At 38.2% G+C, this 12,782-nt stretch overlaps 1 protein-coding gene across 2 annotated transcripts in view; it reads left to right on the forward strand.

Moving 5' to 3' along the window:
* The window catches only part of SLC7A11 (solute carrier family 7 member 11), a 94,743-nt gene that overhangs the window by 62,199 nt on the left and 19,762 nt on the right, over positions 1-12,782 (forward strand). Inside the window, exon 12 of one of the 2 annotated variants that reach the window (XM_010977687.3) lies at positions 9,930-11,571. The exons of the other annotated variant lie outside the window; for it this stretch is intronic. Coding sequence (XP_010975989.2) covers positions 9,930-9,997 — 68 coding nt within the window. The 3' untranslated portion in view covers positions 9,998-11,571. Of the gene's footprint in view, positions 1-9,929; positions 11,572-12,782 lie in introns of those variants that run through there. 2 annotated transcript variants of the gene reach the window in all.

Below are 12,782 nucleotides of genomic sequence, written 5' to 3' on the forward strand. Positions count from 1 at the left end.
AAAGCCCAGTAAAATGTTCAGGGAGATTGCTGGTAAAATTATTAATAAATAATGTCAGTGTTACTAAAAATAGAAAAACAAAACCCAACTTTGTAGACATACTGCATCTCTAGTGTGCTACACAAACTCACTTAGAAGCTGGTCATTTAAAATAGACTTCTGCTACTACTCTTTCTGAGCTTTTAATTGATATTTGGTATCTTTAGACCTTATGCTACTATTTGTACATGAATTTCATTTCCTAGCTGGCAACACTGTTCCCCAAAGAAGCATTACTATAAAAGTTAGTTTCTTTAAGGCTAACACAGGCACGCTGGTTGCCTAGCAGGGAATTTAATCTCTGTTTCTTGTTAAATCATACCAGTTTTTTTGGTAGAATGTTTTTAGTTATGTTTTCTCTATTGTAGGCACTAAATAAAGAGCCTTTTCTGTAAACAAACAAACACACACACAAAAAAAACCCAAGGCTTGTTAAACAATATTTATCATTAGGATTGCTCATTACCGATGTTCAGGGCAGATTAGTACTCAAAACTGTGAGGTTTGTGTCAATCTCAGATCCTGGCTAGGAGATAATTAAAACCCCAGAGCGTGTGGAAAACCATGAGGATTTAGGAAGAAAGAGCTAGCCCTGGAGGTGGACTACAGTGAGAGAGAGCACGATAAAAGAACAGATTCCTTGTTCTTTCCCACTTGTGCGGCTTTTTGGCCCTCCTGTTGGTAGTCAGCCAACGCTAAAAATTCTTCCCTTTTGCTAACATGTGCGTATTTTGTCCCCTTTCTTTGCTAGTGTATATCCACTACAGGTTTTCCACTTGCTCTTTCTTTGGTGTTTTTCCATGCTCACGTAATTTTGAAGTTTTCTGTTATTTTTCTGTCTCCAATGACATTTTGAACATCTCCAAGGACTCCAAATTTAGTGTTAGCTATTTGCGAAAGTGGCAGCAATGCAGTGGTCCCATAATGGTTATTTGGTTTTCGACAATGCCATCGAGTCTTACCAGGGAGCATGGCAATTCTGCCTTTAAACTGCGATCATTGTAACCCTTTATCTTTATAGCTGCCTTGAAAGTGAGTTCGCAAAAAGCAGCACTCCTCCGTAATTTTGTTTGATTTTCCTCTTAGGCAGCATTCTTGGAGTAAAATAAAGAAAATTCATATTTATTGCAGCAGTAGCAAGTATTTCCTAGCCTTTGGCCAAAACAAAACACACACACACAGACACACCACACAGCAGAGTCCTGAACCCCACCTCGCCTCTTCGCCCGACTACCTCCGTGCTGTTAGGAGAAACTCAGTGTGTACTTGGAGGGCAGGGAGCCTCTGCTTGAAGCAATGTGCTCAGATTTACCCTTAGATTGTTTAGTGGGGGAACATTCTTCAGCCTCGGTATGATCACTTATCTTCACCCTACTATACATGATCAGATCAGGCCTGTGAAATGATAGTTTATCAAAATACATCTTACTTGGGGCGCTTCCATTAAAAAGACGCAAGGTCACTGAACAGCATTCAGAAAACGGAGCCAGCTTGCTGAGTTCAGATAGCCAGAGAATGCTCAGAACCCGAGGAGCTGCAAGTTTCAGAGATTTGATGAATTTCTCTGGCCACAGGATGCCAGTATTGAACCACGTTTCGTTTGATAGCATCCCTAGGAAGAAAAGAAAATGTGCTCTTAAGGGAATAGGATACACAGAGAGCTTTTTTCCCACCATCTGTGACAGAGTGCTTAATTCTTCTGGATCGCTCTTTATTTATTTATTTATTTGTAGAAACACGAGCTTCCCACCCAAGGGAAATGGGGCAGATACCCCACTGACAAGACTCAAATGCATGGAGAGAGCTAGACCTGCCCGACCCCGGCTCACAGCAGCCGATTTACTTGGCTGCCTCTCTGGATCAGCCAAAGCCCGTCACAGCTGAGAGTTCGTAGGAGAGGCTGGGAGCTGGTCCCTCTGGCTCGGGGCAAGATACGGAGGACAGCTGTATTTAAACAAAATCTTTAGTTATGAAGAATCGTACTGGGCAGCACAGGCAGAATGACTACAGTGCATCATCGTGGACAGCGATTTTGTAGAAGAACCAGAGTCCTAAAAGCATGTACTGCATACAGTGTGTCATGATAAGTTCGTTTATGATGCTTCACTGAAAGCTGCTGAATGAATACATTTGACAACCTTTTCAGGGAGACTGCGTGCAATGTTTTAAATGAGTTAAGCTTGCCTACATTAGTTAGGAGCCCAAATCATCTTCATGGTAAGGTAAAATGGGACCATGCATGGGAAGAGGTTGTGAAGGTTTAAAAAAAAAAACAAAAACAGAAATATTTATTCTTATTGTGATTTCTGGGAAAGATGGGTTTTGTGCTCAGACTTCACAGGCTCATTCAATTCTGGCTGTAGTTCCTGTGCTCATACTGGGTGCGACTGGATAAATCAGATTTTGCAAGGTCAGTAGTTGTTTCAGCTGATTTCAGGAACAACTGCGGAACATGAAAAGCAAATCTAAAAACACTACAGTGGCTATCTGGTCTTACAGCTTACCTAACTGACAACAACAAATGAGATTCAATGGCTCAATTTTATTTAGAGAAATATTATCATGGGGCTGGTTGTCCCCAGAGCCAAAGGCCTTCTATTACTAGAGATGTAGTTGGAGGCCACATGATCTGAAGTTTTCCTAGACAAGCAGGAAGCTTCCTCAGAGGCTTACTTGGGTCCGCTGAGCACCCCTGCCTGGCCCCGTGGCTGGAGATAGCCTGCGAGGAAAAGTTGGCATGACTCCAGCAGCTACTCAGAGCCAAAATCAATCACTCTGCTCATGCCTCCGTTATGAAAATTATTTAAATCTCGAGATCCCAAGAGGGAGCATAAGAAAGCCACAGGAGAGACTGTCATCAGAGCTGGTGGACCATAAGGGCAAAGAAGGGACTGCATATTCAGAACCAGAAGAGAGATTCCTGGGCCCCAATGTGCTCCTGAATAGAAGATCCAAAGTGAGCTCTCAGGAAGAGGAACGTGGCACGAGGGAAGCAACAGGGTCTCTTAAGTGGCTCTCCCTCTGTCTGGAACCCATGCAGTGTTGTGACCTGGGTAAAGTCAGATGTCTTAAGAAAGCAAAGGGCCCTGGGGAGGGGCGTGCTCCAGAATACCAAACACGCTTTTGGAAAAGGCTTTTGTTATGGACATGGAGGAGCAGATGCTGCATATAAAAGGCAGTTGTATTTACAAAACAGAAACAGACTCACAGACAGAGAAAACAAACTGCTGGTTACCAGAGGGGAAGGGGGTGGGAAGGGATAAATTGGGAGTTCAGGATTTGTAGATACTAACTACTATATATAAAATAGATAAACAACAAGTTTCTACTGTGTGTCGCATAGGGAACTATATCCAATATCTTGGAGTAACTTAGAATGAAAAAGAATAGGAAAAGGAATATATGTATGTATATGTATGACTGAAACATTATGCTGCACACCAGAAACTGACACATTGTAAACTGACTATATTTCAATAAAAAGGCAGTTATGGGGGAAAAAAAGAGAAATCTTGGTAGACCAATGCATGAATAGTTACACACACACACACACACACACTCAAGAAAGGCAGGAGTTGTGGAGATGAGTTCAGGTAACTACGGCAGGACTTCTCCAGAGGAGGGGCTGCAAAGTCTATCAGTTTAATGCCACTGCTTTGCATCTGACCCTGGCAGACCTCTTGTTGTTTCAACCTCTCAGGTAGCCCTAGCTCTTTCTCTGCCTGCAAAAGCCACATCTCCCTGGCTGTTGATTGATATTTCCTTTTTCCACATTCTATTTTTCTAGAATAATTTGATCACTTCCCTTCTCCGTAAACATGAACTTGTGTCACTCCTGAGTGTTCCCCTGTGCTCCACATACATCTCAATGTAGAGTGGACTGTGACAAAATATAATTTATTCAAGGAACATTTACATATAGTTTACCACTTGACAAAATTGTGGTAGGTCCTTTATAATGAATGTGTATTATAAAAATTAGTATGCTGACGAAAACAACTTCAGGGAACACTGTTGTGAAGGATGAAAGACATACCTTTTTTAGTGGTGTTAAATATTGCTGGAAAGGGACTACCACAGATGACAAGTCACAAAAGAGGGAAAAAGGTGGCGTGTCTGGATGAGAGATGCTGTGGGTCTGAAACCATCAAGACAATAGACGCTTGGGGGCTGCAGAGGTTCTGTAGGGACTGATTACAAAGACAAGAGGTGAACAAGAACTAGTATCTCAGGAAACAAGAGTCACAGGTTCTAAGACTGCCCAGATAAAATGACCTTAGAAGTTGTCAAGCCCAGTGGTTCAGACATTTTAGTGTCTGTCAGAATGACAGATCTCTGGGACCTACCTTCAGTTTCTAATTCAATATGTCTAGAATGGGGCTTGAAAAACTGCATTTCTAATATCTCAGGTGATTGTAATGTTGCTGGCCTGGGGATTATACTTTGAGAATCAGTATTCTAGTGCAAATCCCTCATTCTTTATTTATTAATTTTTTGAGGTATAGTTGACACATAACATTAAGATATAAGATGTATTGACTTGATATATTTATTTATTGCAATATGATACTATATTAGCATTAGCTAATGCCTTATCATGTCACATATTTATCATTTCTTTTGTTCTTATCAAGAACAGTTAAGATTTAGTCTCTTAGCAACTTTTATAATAGAGCCTTATTAAATAAATATGTTATTGATTTAGAGCTCCAGAATTTATTTATTTATTGGTTGTAAGTTTATACCCCTAAGCAACATCTCTTTAATTTCCCCACCTTCTAGCCTCTGGTGACCACCAGTCCCCTCTGTTTTCATAACTTCAGTTTTTTTAGATTCCACACATAGTATCATACAGTATTTGTCTCTGACTTATGTCACTTAGCATAATGTCTTCCAGGTCCACCCATGTTGTTGCAAATGACAGGATTTCATTCTTTCTTATGGCTGAGTAATATTCCAGATGTGGTATACGTACTATATCTTCTTTTTGCATTCTTCTGTTGATGGACATTTAAGCTGTTTCCTTATCTTGGCTGTTAGTGATGCTACAGTGAATGAGCATGGGTGTACATCTGAGATACTGATTTCAATTCCTTTGGATACGTACCTAGGAATGGGATGGCTAGATCATATGGTAGTTCGATTTTTAAGATTTTGAGGAACCACCGTTCTGTTTTCCACATTGGCTGTACTGATTCACATTCCCACCAACAGTGTATAAATATTCCTTTTCCTCCACATCCTCACCATTTATTATCTCTCATCTTTTTGATAAAAGCCATCCTAACAGGTGAAGGTGATATTTTATTATGGTTTTGATTTGCATTTTTCCTGATGATTATTGATGTTGAACATCTTTGCATACACCTGTTGGCCATTTGTATATCTTCTTTGGAAAAATATCTATTCAGGTCTTTTGTCAATTTTTAAATTGGATTATCTTCTCTTTGGCTATTGACTTGTGAATTCTTTATATATTTTGGATTGTAGTCCCTTATCAGATGTATGGTTTGCAAATATTTTCTCCCATTCTTCAGGTTGTCTTTTTAATTTTTGGATTATTTGCTGTGCAGAAGCGTTTTAGTTTAATGTAGTCATACTTTATTTTAGTTTTTGTTGCCTGTGCTTCTGGTGACTTATCCAAGCAATCATTTCCTAGACCAATATCAAGGATCTTTCCCTTATGTTTTCTTCTAGGAGCTTTATGGTTTTAGATCTTACATTTAAATCTTTGATCCATTTCAAGTTAATTTTTGTGAGTATAAAATAGGAGTTCAGTTTCATTCTTTTGCATGTAGAATGCATCTAGTTTTCCCAATTACCATTTATTGAAGAAACTGTCCTTCCTATTGTGTGTTCTTGGCACCCTTGTTAGTGCACTATGTGTATGGTCTGGGCTCTCCATTCTGTTCCACTTACCTATATGCCTGCTTTTATGCCAGTACCATACTGTTTTGATTACTATAACTTTGTAAGATAGCTTGAAATCAGATATTGGAATGCCACCAGCTTTGTCCTTCTTTCTTAGGATTACTTTGTGGTTCCAGACAAATTTTAGAGTGATTTTCTGCTATTTCTGTGAAAAATGTCATTGGAATTGGGATTGGGATTGGGATTGCATTGAACCTCTAGATCACTTTGGGTCATATGGACATTTTCACATTACTTCTTCCAACTTCGGAACACAGGATATCTTTCTATTGGCTAGAGTCTTCAGTTTCTTTCATTAAAGTGTTAAAGCTTTTTGTGTATGTTTTTCACCTCCCTGATTAAACTTCCTGATTAAGACATTTTAATTTTTGATGCTATTATAAATGGGTTTGTTTTCTAAATTCTCTTTCAGCTAATTCATTGTTAATGTATAGAAATACAACTAATTTCTGTATGTTGATTTTCTATCCTGTAATTTTATTGAATTCATTTATTAGTTCTAACAGTTTTTTAATGGTCTTTGGGGCTTTCTGTATATAAAATCTGTCATTGTTGAACAGAGATCATTTTACTTCTTCCTTTCTGATATGGATACCTTTTATTTCTTTTTCTACCTAATTGCTCTGGCTAGAACTTCTAGTACTAGAATGAATCCTTGCATTCCAGAGATAAATCCCACTTGATCATGGTAAATGATCTGTTTAATGTGCTGTTGAATTTGGATTGCTAATATTTTGTTGAGAATTTTGGCATCTATATTCATCAGGGATATTGGTCTGTAATGCTATTTTCTTATAGTGTCTTTGTCTGGATTTAGTATCAGGGTACTGCTCATAAAATGAGTTTGGAAGCATTCCCTCTTTTTCATACTTTCATATATTTTCATGTTACTGATTAGCATGTTTTTTATTTCAGTTTAAAGAACTCCTTTTAGCATTTCTTGTAGGGCAGGTCTAATGGCTACAAATTCCCTCAGCTTTTTTTGGTCTTGGAAAGTCTTTATCTCCTTCAGTGCTATCTGACAGCTTTTCTAGTAAAGTATTCTTGATGGCAGTTTTTTCCTGTGAACACTTTGAATATATCATCTGTCAAATTTCTGCTGAGAAATCTCCTGATAGCCTGATCAGGATTCCCTCATATGTGATGATTCTTTTTTCTTTTGCTACTTTTAAAATTTCCTCTTTGTCTTTGATTTTTGAGAGCTTTCTTTTAATGCATCTCAGTGAAGATCTCTTTGGGTTGAATCTGTTTGGGGGTCTTTGAGCTTCCTGTACTTTGATGGCTATATCTCTTCCCAGATTTGAGTTTTCAGATATTGTGTTTTAAAAGAAGTTTTCTGGACCTTTCTCCTTCTCTTCTCCTTCTGGGACTCCCGTAATATGGATGTTGTTTCTCTTGATCATGTTCCATGGTTCATGTAGGCTTTCTTCATTCTTTTACTCTAGTTTCTTTATTCTCCTCTGTCTGGATAATATCAAGAGATCTGTCTTGAAGGTCACAGATCTTTCTTTTGTCTGATGGAGCCTATTGTTGAAGCTATCACATTTTTTCATTTCATTCATTGTATTCTTCAGCTCCAGAATTTCTGATTGGTTGTTTTTATGATTTCTATTTCTTTGCTGAATTTCCCATTTTGTTTGTATATTGTTTCCTGAGTTCATTGATTTATCTATTTGTGTTCTCTTGCATATTGCTGAGCTGCCTTCAAATCATTCTTTTGAATTATTTTTCAGATAACACAGATCTCCACTTCCTTAGGATTAGTTACTGGAGTAATATTGCGTTCCTTTGGTGATGTCATATTTCCTTGCTTTTTCATGTTTCTGATGGATCTCTGTTGATACCTGTGCATTAGAAGGTGTAGTAACCTCTTCCAGTCTTTTCAGACTGGCTCCAGTAGGGAAAGACTTCCCCCCAGAGGTGGATGTAGGAGCACCTGCTGGGTAGGATGCAGTGTCTTTGATTCCTGAGGAAGCACAGTGATGTAGTCTCCATGCCACTCCATTGGCTGATGCTGAAATTGGCCACACTTTTATGGCTGAGGCTACAGAGGACCTGCAGGTTGCAGTGGCAGGTAGGGCTACCAGGATTTTCAGAGGCTGAGGCTGCTGGGGTCTTCTTGCTCTCCTCTACTTTTTTTGCACATACGAGGAAGCTCTAGCTGAGGAGACCCCTCTTAGTGCCTGGTCTGATGTGCTGACACTCAGAGGAGTATTGGAACTGGGGTCCTAGGATCAGGCACACATGGAACTAGCACAGTGCCACGGTCATGGAGCATAGGTGCCCTTGCTGTGACTGCGACACGGGTGTCTACAACGCGGGCATGTGCCAATGGAACTGGTACCCGGGTCTCAAGGGCTCACTGCTGGACTCGTGCTGATGTCACTGCACAGCAGTGACAAGGGTCTTGGGATGACGGTGCAGTGGTGGCTTGGGCCCAGAAGGCAGAGTGCAGTAGTAGCACAACCTGGCAATGGTGGGTCAGTCTCAACTCTAGCCCCCTGGGAACACACGCAGGAGAAGAATAGTCCAACTCCAGTAGTTGTTTGTTAAAGCTATGTGTTGGGATTCAGGGAACTGGGCACAGAGTAGTGGCAGCAAGGCCCTAGCAATGACAATTCAGAGGTGCCACCTGGCATGGCGAGGGAGAGGTGAGGTTCAGGGCAGGGGCAGTATGTCTGGCAGTCAGAGCCAGGACCTGGGACCTTTGAGGCAGGACTCAGGGCAGTAAGAACTCACCTCAGCAATGACAGTTCTGAGTCTTGACCTGGCATGGGAGTTGGGGCACAAGGCAATAGCACAGCCCCAATAATGGCAGCCAAAGCATGACTTGGGACCCTGGAGGCAGGACTCTGGTCAGGGAAGTTGCCTTGTTAATGGTGGAGCAAGGCCCCATCCTGGGGCTGTGGGTAGGCAAAGAGCAGTCGCAGCTCTGGTCTCATATATGGCAATGGACTGTGGTACTCAGTCCATGAGAGTGGGGCACAGAAACACTGGGCCCCCTGAGGGCAGGTCTCACCTCAGCAACAGCTCCAGCCTCTGGGAGTAGTCCAGAGGAGGTTGGGGTACCACAGGCCACTCCATCAGCTAGGGTCAGCATCACTGAAGACTGAGAGCCCTCTGTACCAAAAGCTGCAAACAACCGAAATGGTGAGGCTTGCTGTGGTCCTGCTGCTCTCCTTCTCCCCCTGTGATGGGCTTCCTCTGAGAGGATCCCTCCTGGTGCCCAGCAGCTCTTAACTGGGAGATGGGACGATGTGGGCAGAATACTTCCTTTACTTTCCTACGCGGCCATCCTTGACTGGTGAGCTCCGCTGGGTGTTTTTTGCTGCTGCTTCTGTGTTGTCTAGAGCTTTCCCTGAACTGTTTTCTTCCATTTGTAGCTGTTCATTGCTCTTGGGGTTTTTTCTGTTTGTTTATTTTGGGGGGAGTAGGTAAGTGTTGGGACCTCCCAGCCCTCCATCTTGCTGACGTCATTCCTGAGTCCCTCCTGCTGCAGATGAAGCAAACAAGGCCCTAGGAGATAAGATGTTTTGCTCAATACACTACCCATTTGAGACTAGAAAGTACATTGTGATCCTTCTGATTCTTCTAGGTGCAAAAGCAACAAACCAATTTTAGACTGAATATGAAGTGTATTTTTGAACATTTATTTATATCTTGGTCCTGTTGTCTCAAAATATTTTCAGTCCCCCCTGGTTCATGAATAAAAGTCCTTATTTGAATACAAAATATTAATGTATTCTTGCTGAGAAGCCATCATGGGAAGTATAGAAGTGACAAATACATTAATTGAACATGATAGGGTTCTAATGAAATAAATAATTCTTGAAAGTGCTCTATGAAGTAGGCAGTTGCGTGTTTTCAGTATTCAACCCCAGATAATTCACATTTTGCTGTTTTTTTGTACATTTCTGATTTCTATGCATTTTTAATTTCTCTTCTTTATTTTTTTGTAGACAAGATAACCAGAACATTACAAATAATACTGGAAGTTGTACCAGAAGAAGATTGCCAAAAATTATGAATTAATGCATTTGAAATCTTGGCAATCTCTCCTTGGCCTTGTTTCTGCCCAAAGAGCTGAAACAAACAAAATAAAATGGAACTTCACTCCATTTTATGAAAATCCAGAGGATTGCAACTTTGGGAATGGACTAAATTAGTTATTTCTGTCTTCTAGTGTATTCAAACTAGCTGGTTTCTAAGAAATTTAGTAACTCTGTGTAGTTATAGAATGCTGATAGGCAGTTATACCACAAGTTCACATGATTTTTGAGTCCCTGATACCTACCAGATGAGGTCAGGGAAAAAGACTAGAGAATGGACAATTACTTTAGGGATCTTTCTCTGTAAATGTCTTACGGCTAAGAACCTTCAAACTGAAGACTGAGATGTTTTCTGTATATATGGGTTTTGTAGAAACAATTTTTATATACTGTAGATAACTGTACTGTGAAAAGTGTTTTCTCTTCTTATGCAGAAAAAAAGTGTATGTCATCATTACAGACAGAGGAAAGAAAGAAATTTGTTTTACATTGACATTCCATTGTTTCCCACAGATATCAACTTAGATACTACTCATCTTTTAATATTATTATACCCAGAGAATTTTGAACGAAGAACAGAGAGGGTATGCTAAATTTTAATAAATATATATTAAAGCCAAGTTTCTAGGGGCTATTGTTGATGAGGAAAATCCAGGAATTATGTTTAAGTAAACAAGTTTTTGAGAATTTATGTTAGGTTTTGTTCACTCATCATCAGAAACCTCTGTGGTTACGTGCTCTTTTGATTTCACAGCCACTGATTTGATCAGGAAAGGATGTATAACACCTTTTTGAGAGCAAAGCAATAGTCAATCTGGAATTAAAGCCTCTTAAGCACAATTCAGTGGTTTCACTAATAATTTACCCATTGGTAAATGTATCTAAATATGTGCATTTAAAAGTTTTCAAGTTATAATATCAATATAAGACAGAAAATCACCAAGAAACAGAATCCTCAACATATTATGCCTAGCTCTGTAGTTCTATATGCAATGTTAGTAATTCTGAACAGTTTTTTAGTTTCATAGCTATTTTTGCATGGTGATGAATTTTGACAGTTTGTACATTTTCTTTATACATTTTATACTGTGTTAAAATATCTCTGGATAATACTGTCCATATCAGTTAGGAAAAGGCATGTATTTACATAAAAGTTAAGAAAGAAATGTCACTGCTAAGTAAGATTTACAACTGTTTCTAAAAATTTTACCACTACTGTATCTAGGTTTTGTCAGTAATTGCCTCACCTTAATTATCATTCAAATTGTAAAAGAGGTAACTGATAACAAGTTCACTGAAAGAAGGAGAAACTCTGCATGAAGTGTGTGTATTCAGATGGGTATTATTATGTTAGGCTTAGAAAATATTGTGGAATTTCCAAATAAGAATAATATAATGATGAAATTTGTTAACTATTATTTACATAAATGTCATATTAAATAGTTAATTATAGCCAGAGTATTTTTCATCCTTTAATTTTTGTCTATTTGAAAAAGAAGAATTTTCGGAAGAATTACACTGATTAAAATCATTAAGAGCAGATGTAGAGTTCGTAAACAATTGATCAAAGTAGAAATGATGATAATTTGAGTCAATTCCAATTCATTAATTTTCAATTCATTAATTTCAATTTCAAAATTCAATTTATTTAATTTCAATTTATTATATATCCAAGATTGAAAATTTTTCAGCCAAACCTTACCTCTGGCTCTTTAAGTGAACTCATAAAAATTCCTTCCTTTTTCTTCTACCTTGGGTTTTCATAGGGTTTTCAAAATTTGATCTGTAATCTATACTTCATATATCCACTTGTATATATCTGTCTCCACTAAATGAATTTGTTGCTAGAGGTAAAAATAGATTTCCTTTATATTCCTATTTTTTATAGTCTAAGCCTATATAATCTAAATCAGCACACTTTTCTGGAGTTTTTTTCTTTTCTAATGAAAAAAAAAAAAAAAAAAGGTGAAGTCTCATGGAGAAGTGTGTATAGTTCTTGCTTACTCCAGAGGTTAATGTGCTTATATCAAAGTGGCAAATAGGTCTCCTCATTTTATTTATTTGTTTAGTTTTGGTTTTAATTTCTCTTTAAATATATCACTATACAAGCTCACTAGGTTACATATTCCTTATTATTTTCATCATTTTTAGAATGATTTTTACATTGTTAAATTTGTAATGCCATTGTAATACTACTTTAACCAGATGGAAAGTCAGTCAATAATTTTTTTTTAAGTGGTGAGGATTAAGTTCCATTTCAACTTATTTTTGGGTTACATAATGACAAGATACAGGGTTTATGTAATCACCAAACTGATACTCATAACATTTATTTGGAATGGTATTATGTCAAGCAGATTCCAGTTTGAAAACTTTCCTGCACATTTTTACACATATGTGTATTTTTATACTAAGTAACTTTTTTCTCATATATTTAGAAAATTTTTTCTCATATATATTTTTTCATATATTGAACTACTACATGTGATATGTTTGTACCAGTGTGCCTATTCAAATGTTTAAAGACATTTTATGAATTTATTATAACACAAATGATAAAAGTGGCCAATATAGTTCAAGACAAGTAGAATACTATTTTCAAATGTTCTGCTTTTTGGTACATAGATTCTCAAGTATTTAATTATGAATTAAGTAGATCTAGTAAAGACTTACAAAGCTGTAACAGTTTAATGTAAAAAATGGAGTGATTCTCCTTACACAATTGTGAATATTTCAGTAAATGTTTTTGACCCCTTTTTAAAG

This window comes from Camelus dromedarius, chromosome 1 (genome assembly GCF_036321535.1).
Source record: "Camelus dromedarius isolate mCamDro1 chromosome 1, mCamDro1.pat, whole genome shotgun sequence".
Classification (NCBI taxonomy): Eukaryota; Metazoa; Chordata; class Mammalia; order Artiodactyla; family Camelidae; genus Camelus; species Camelus dromedarius.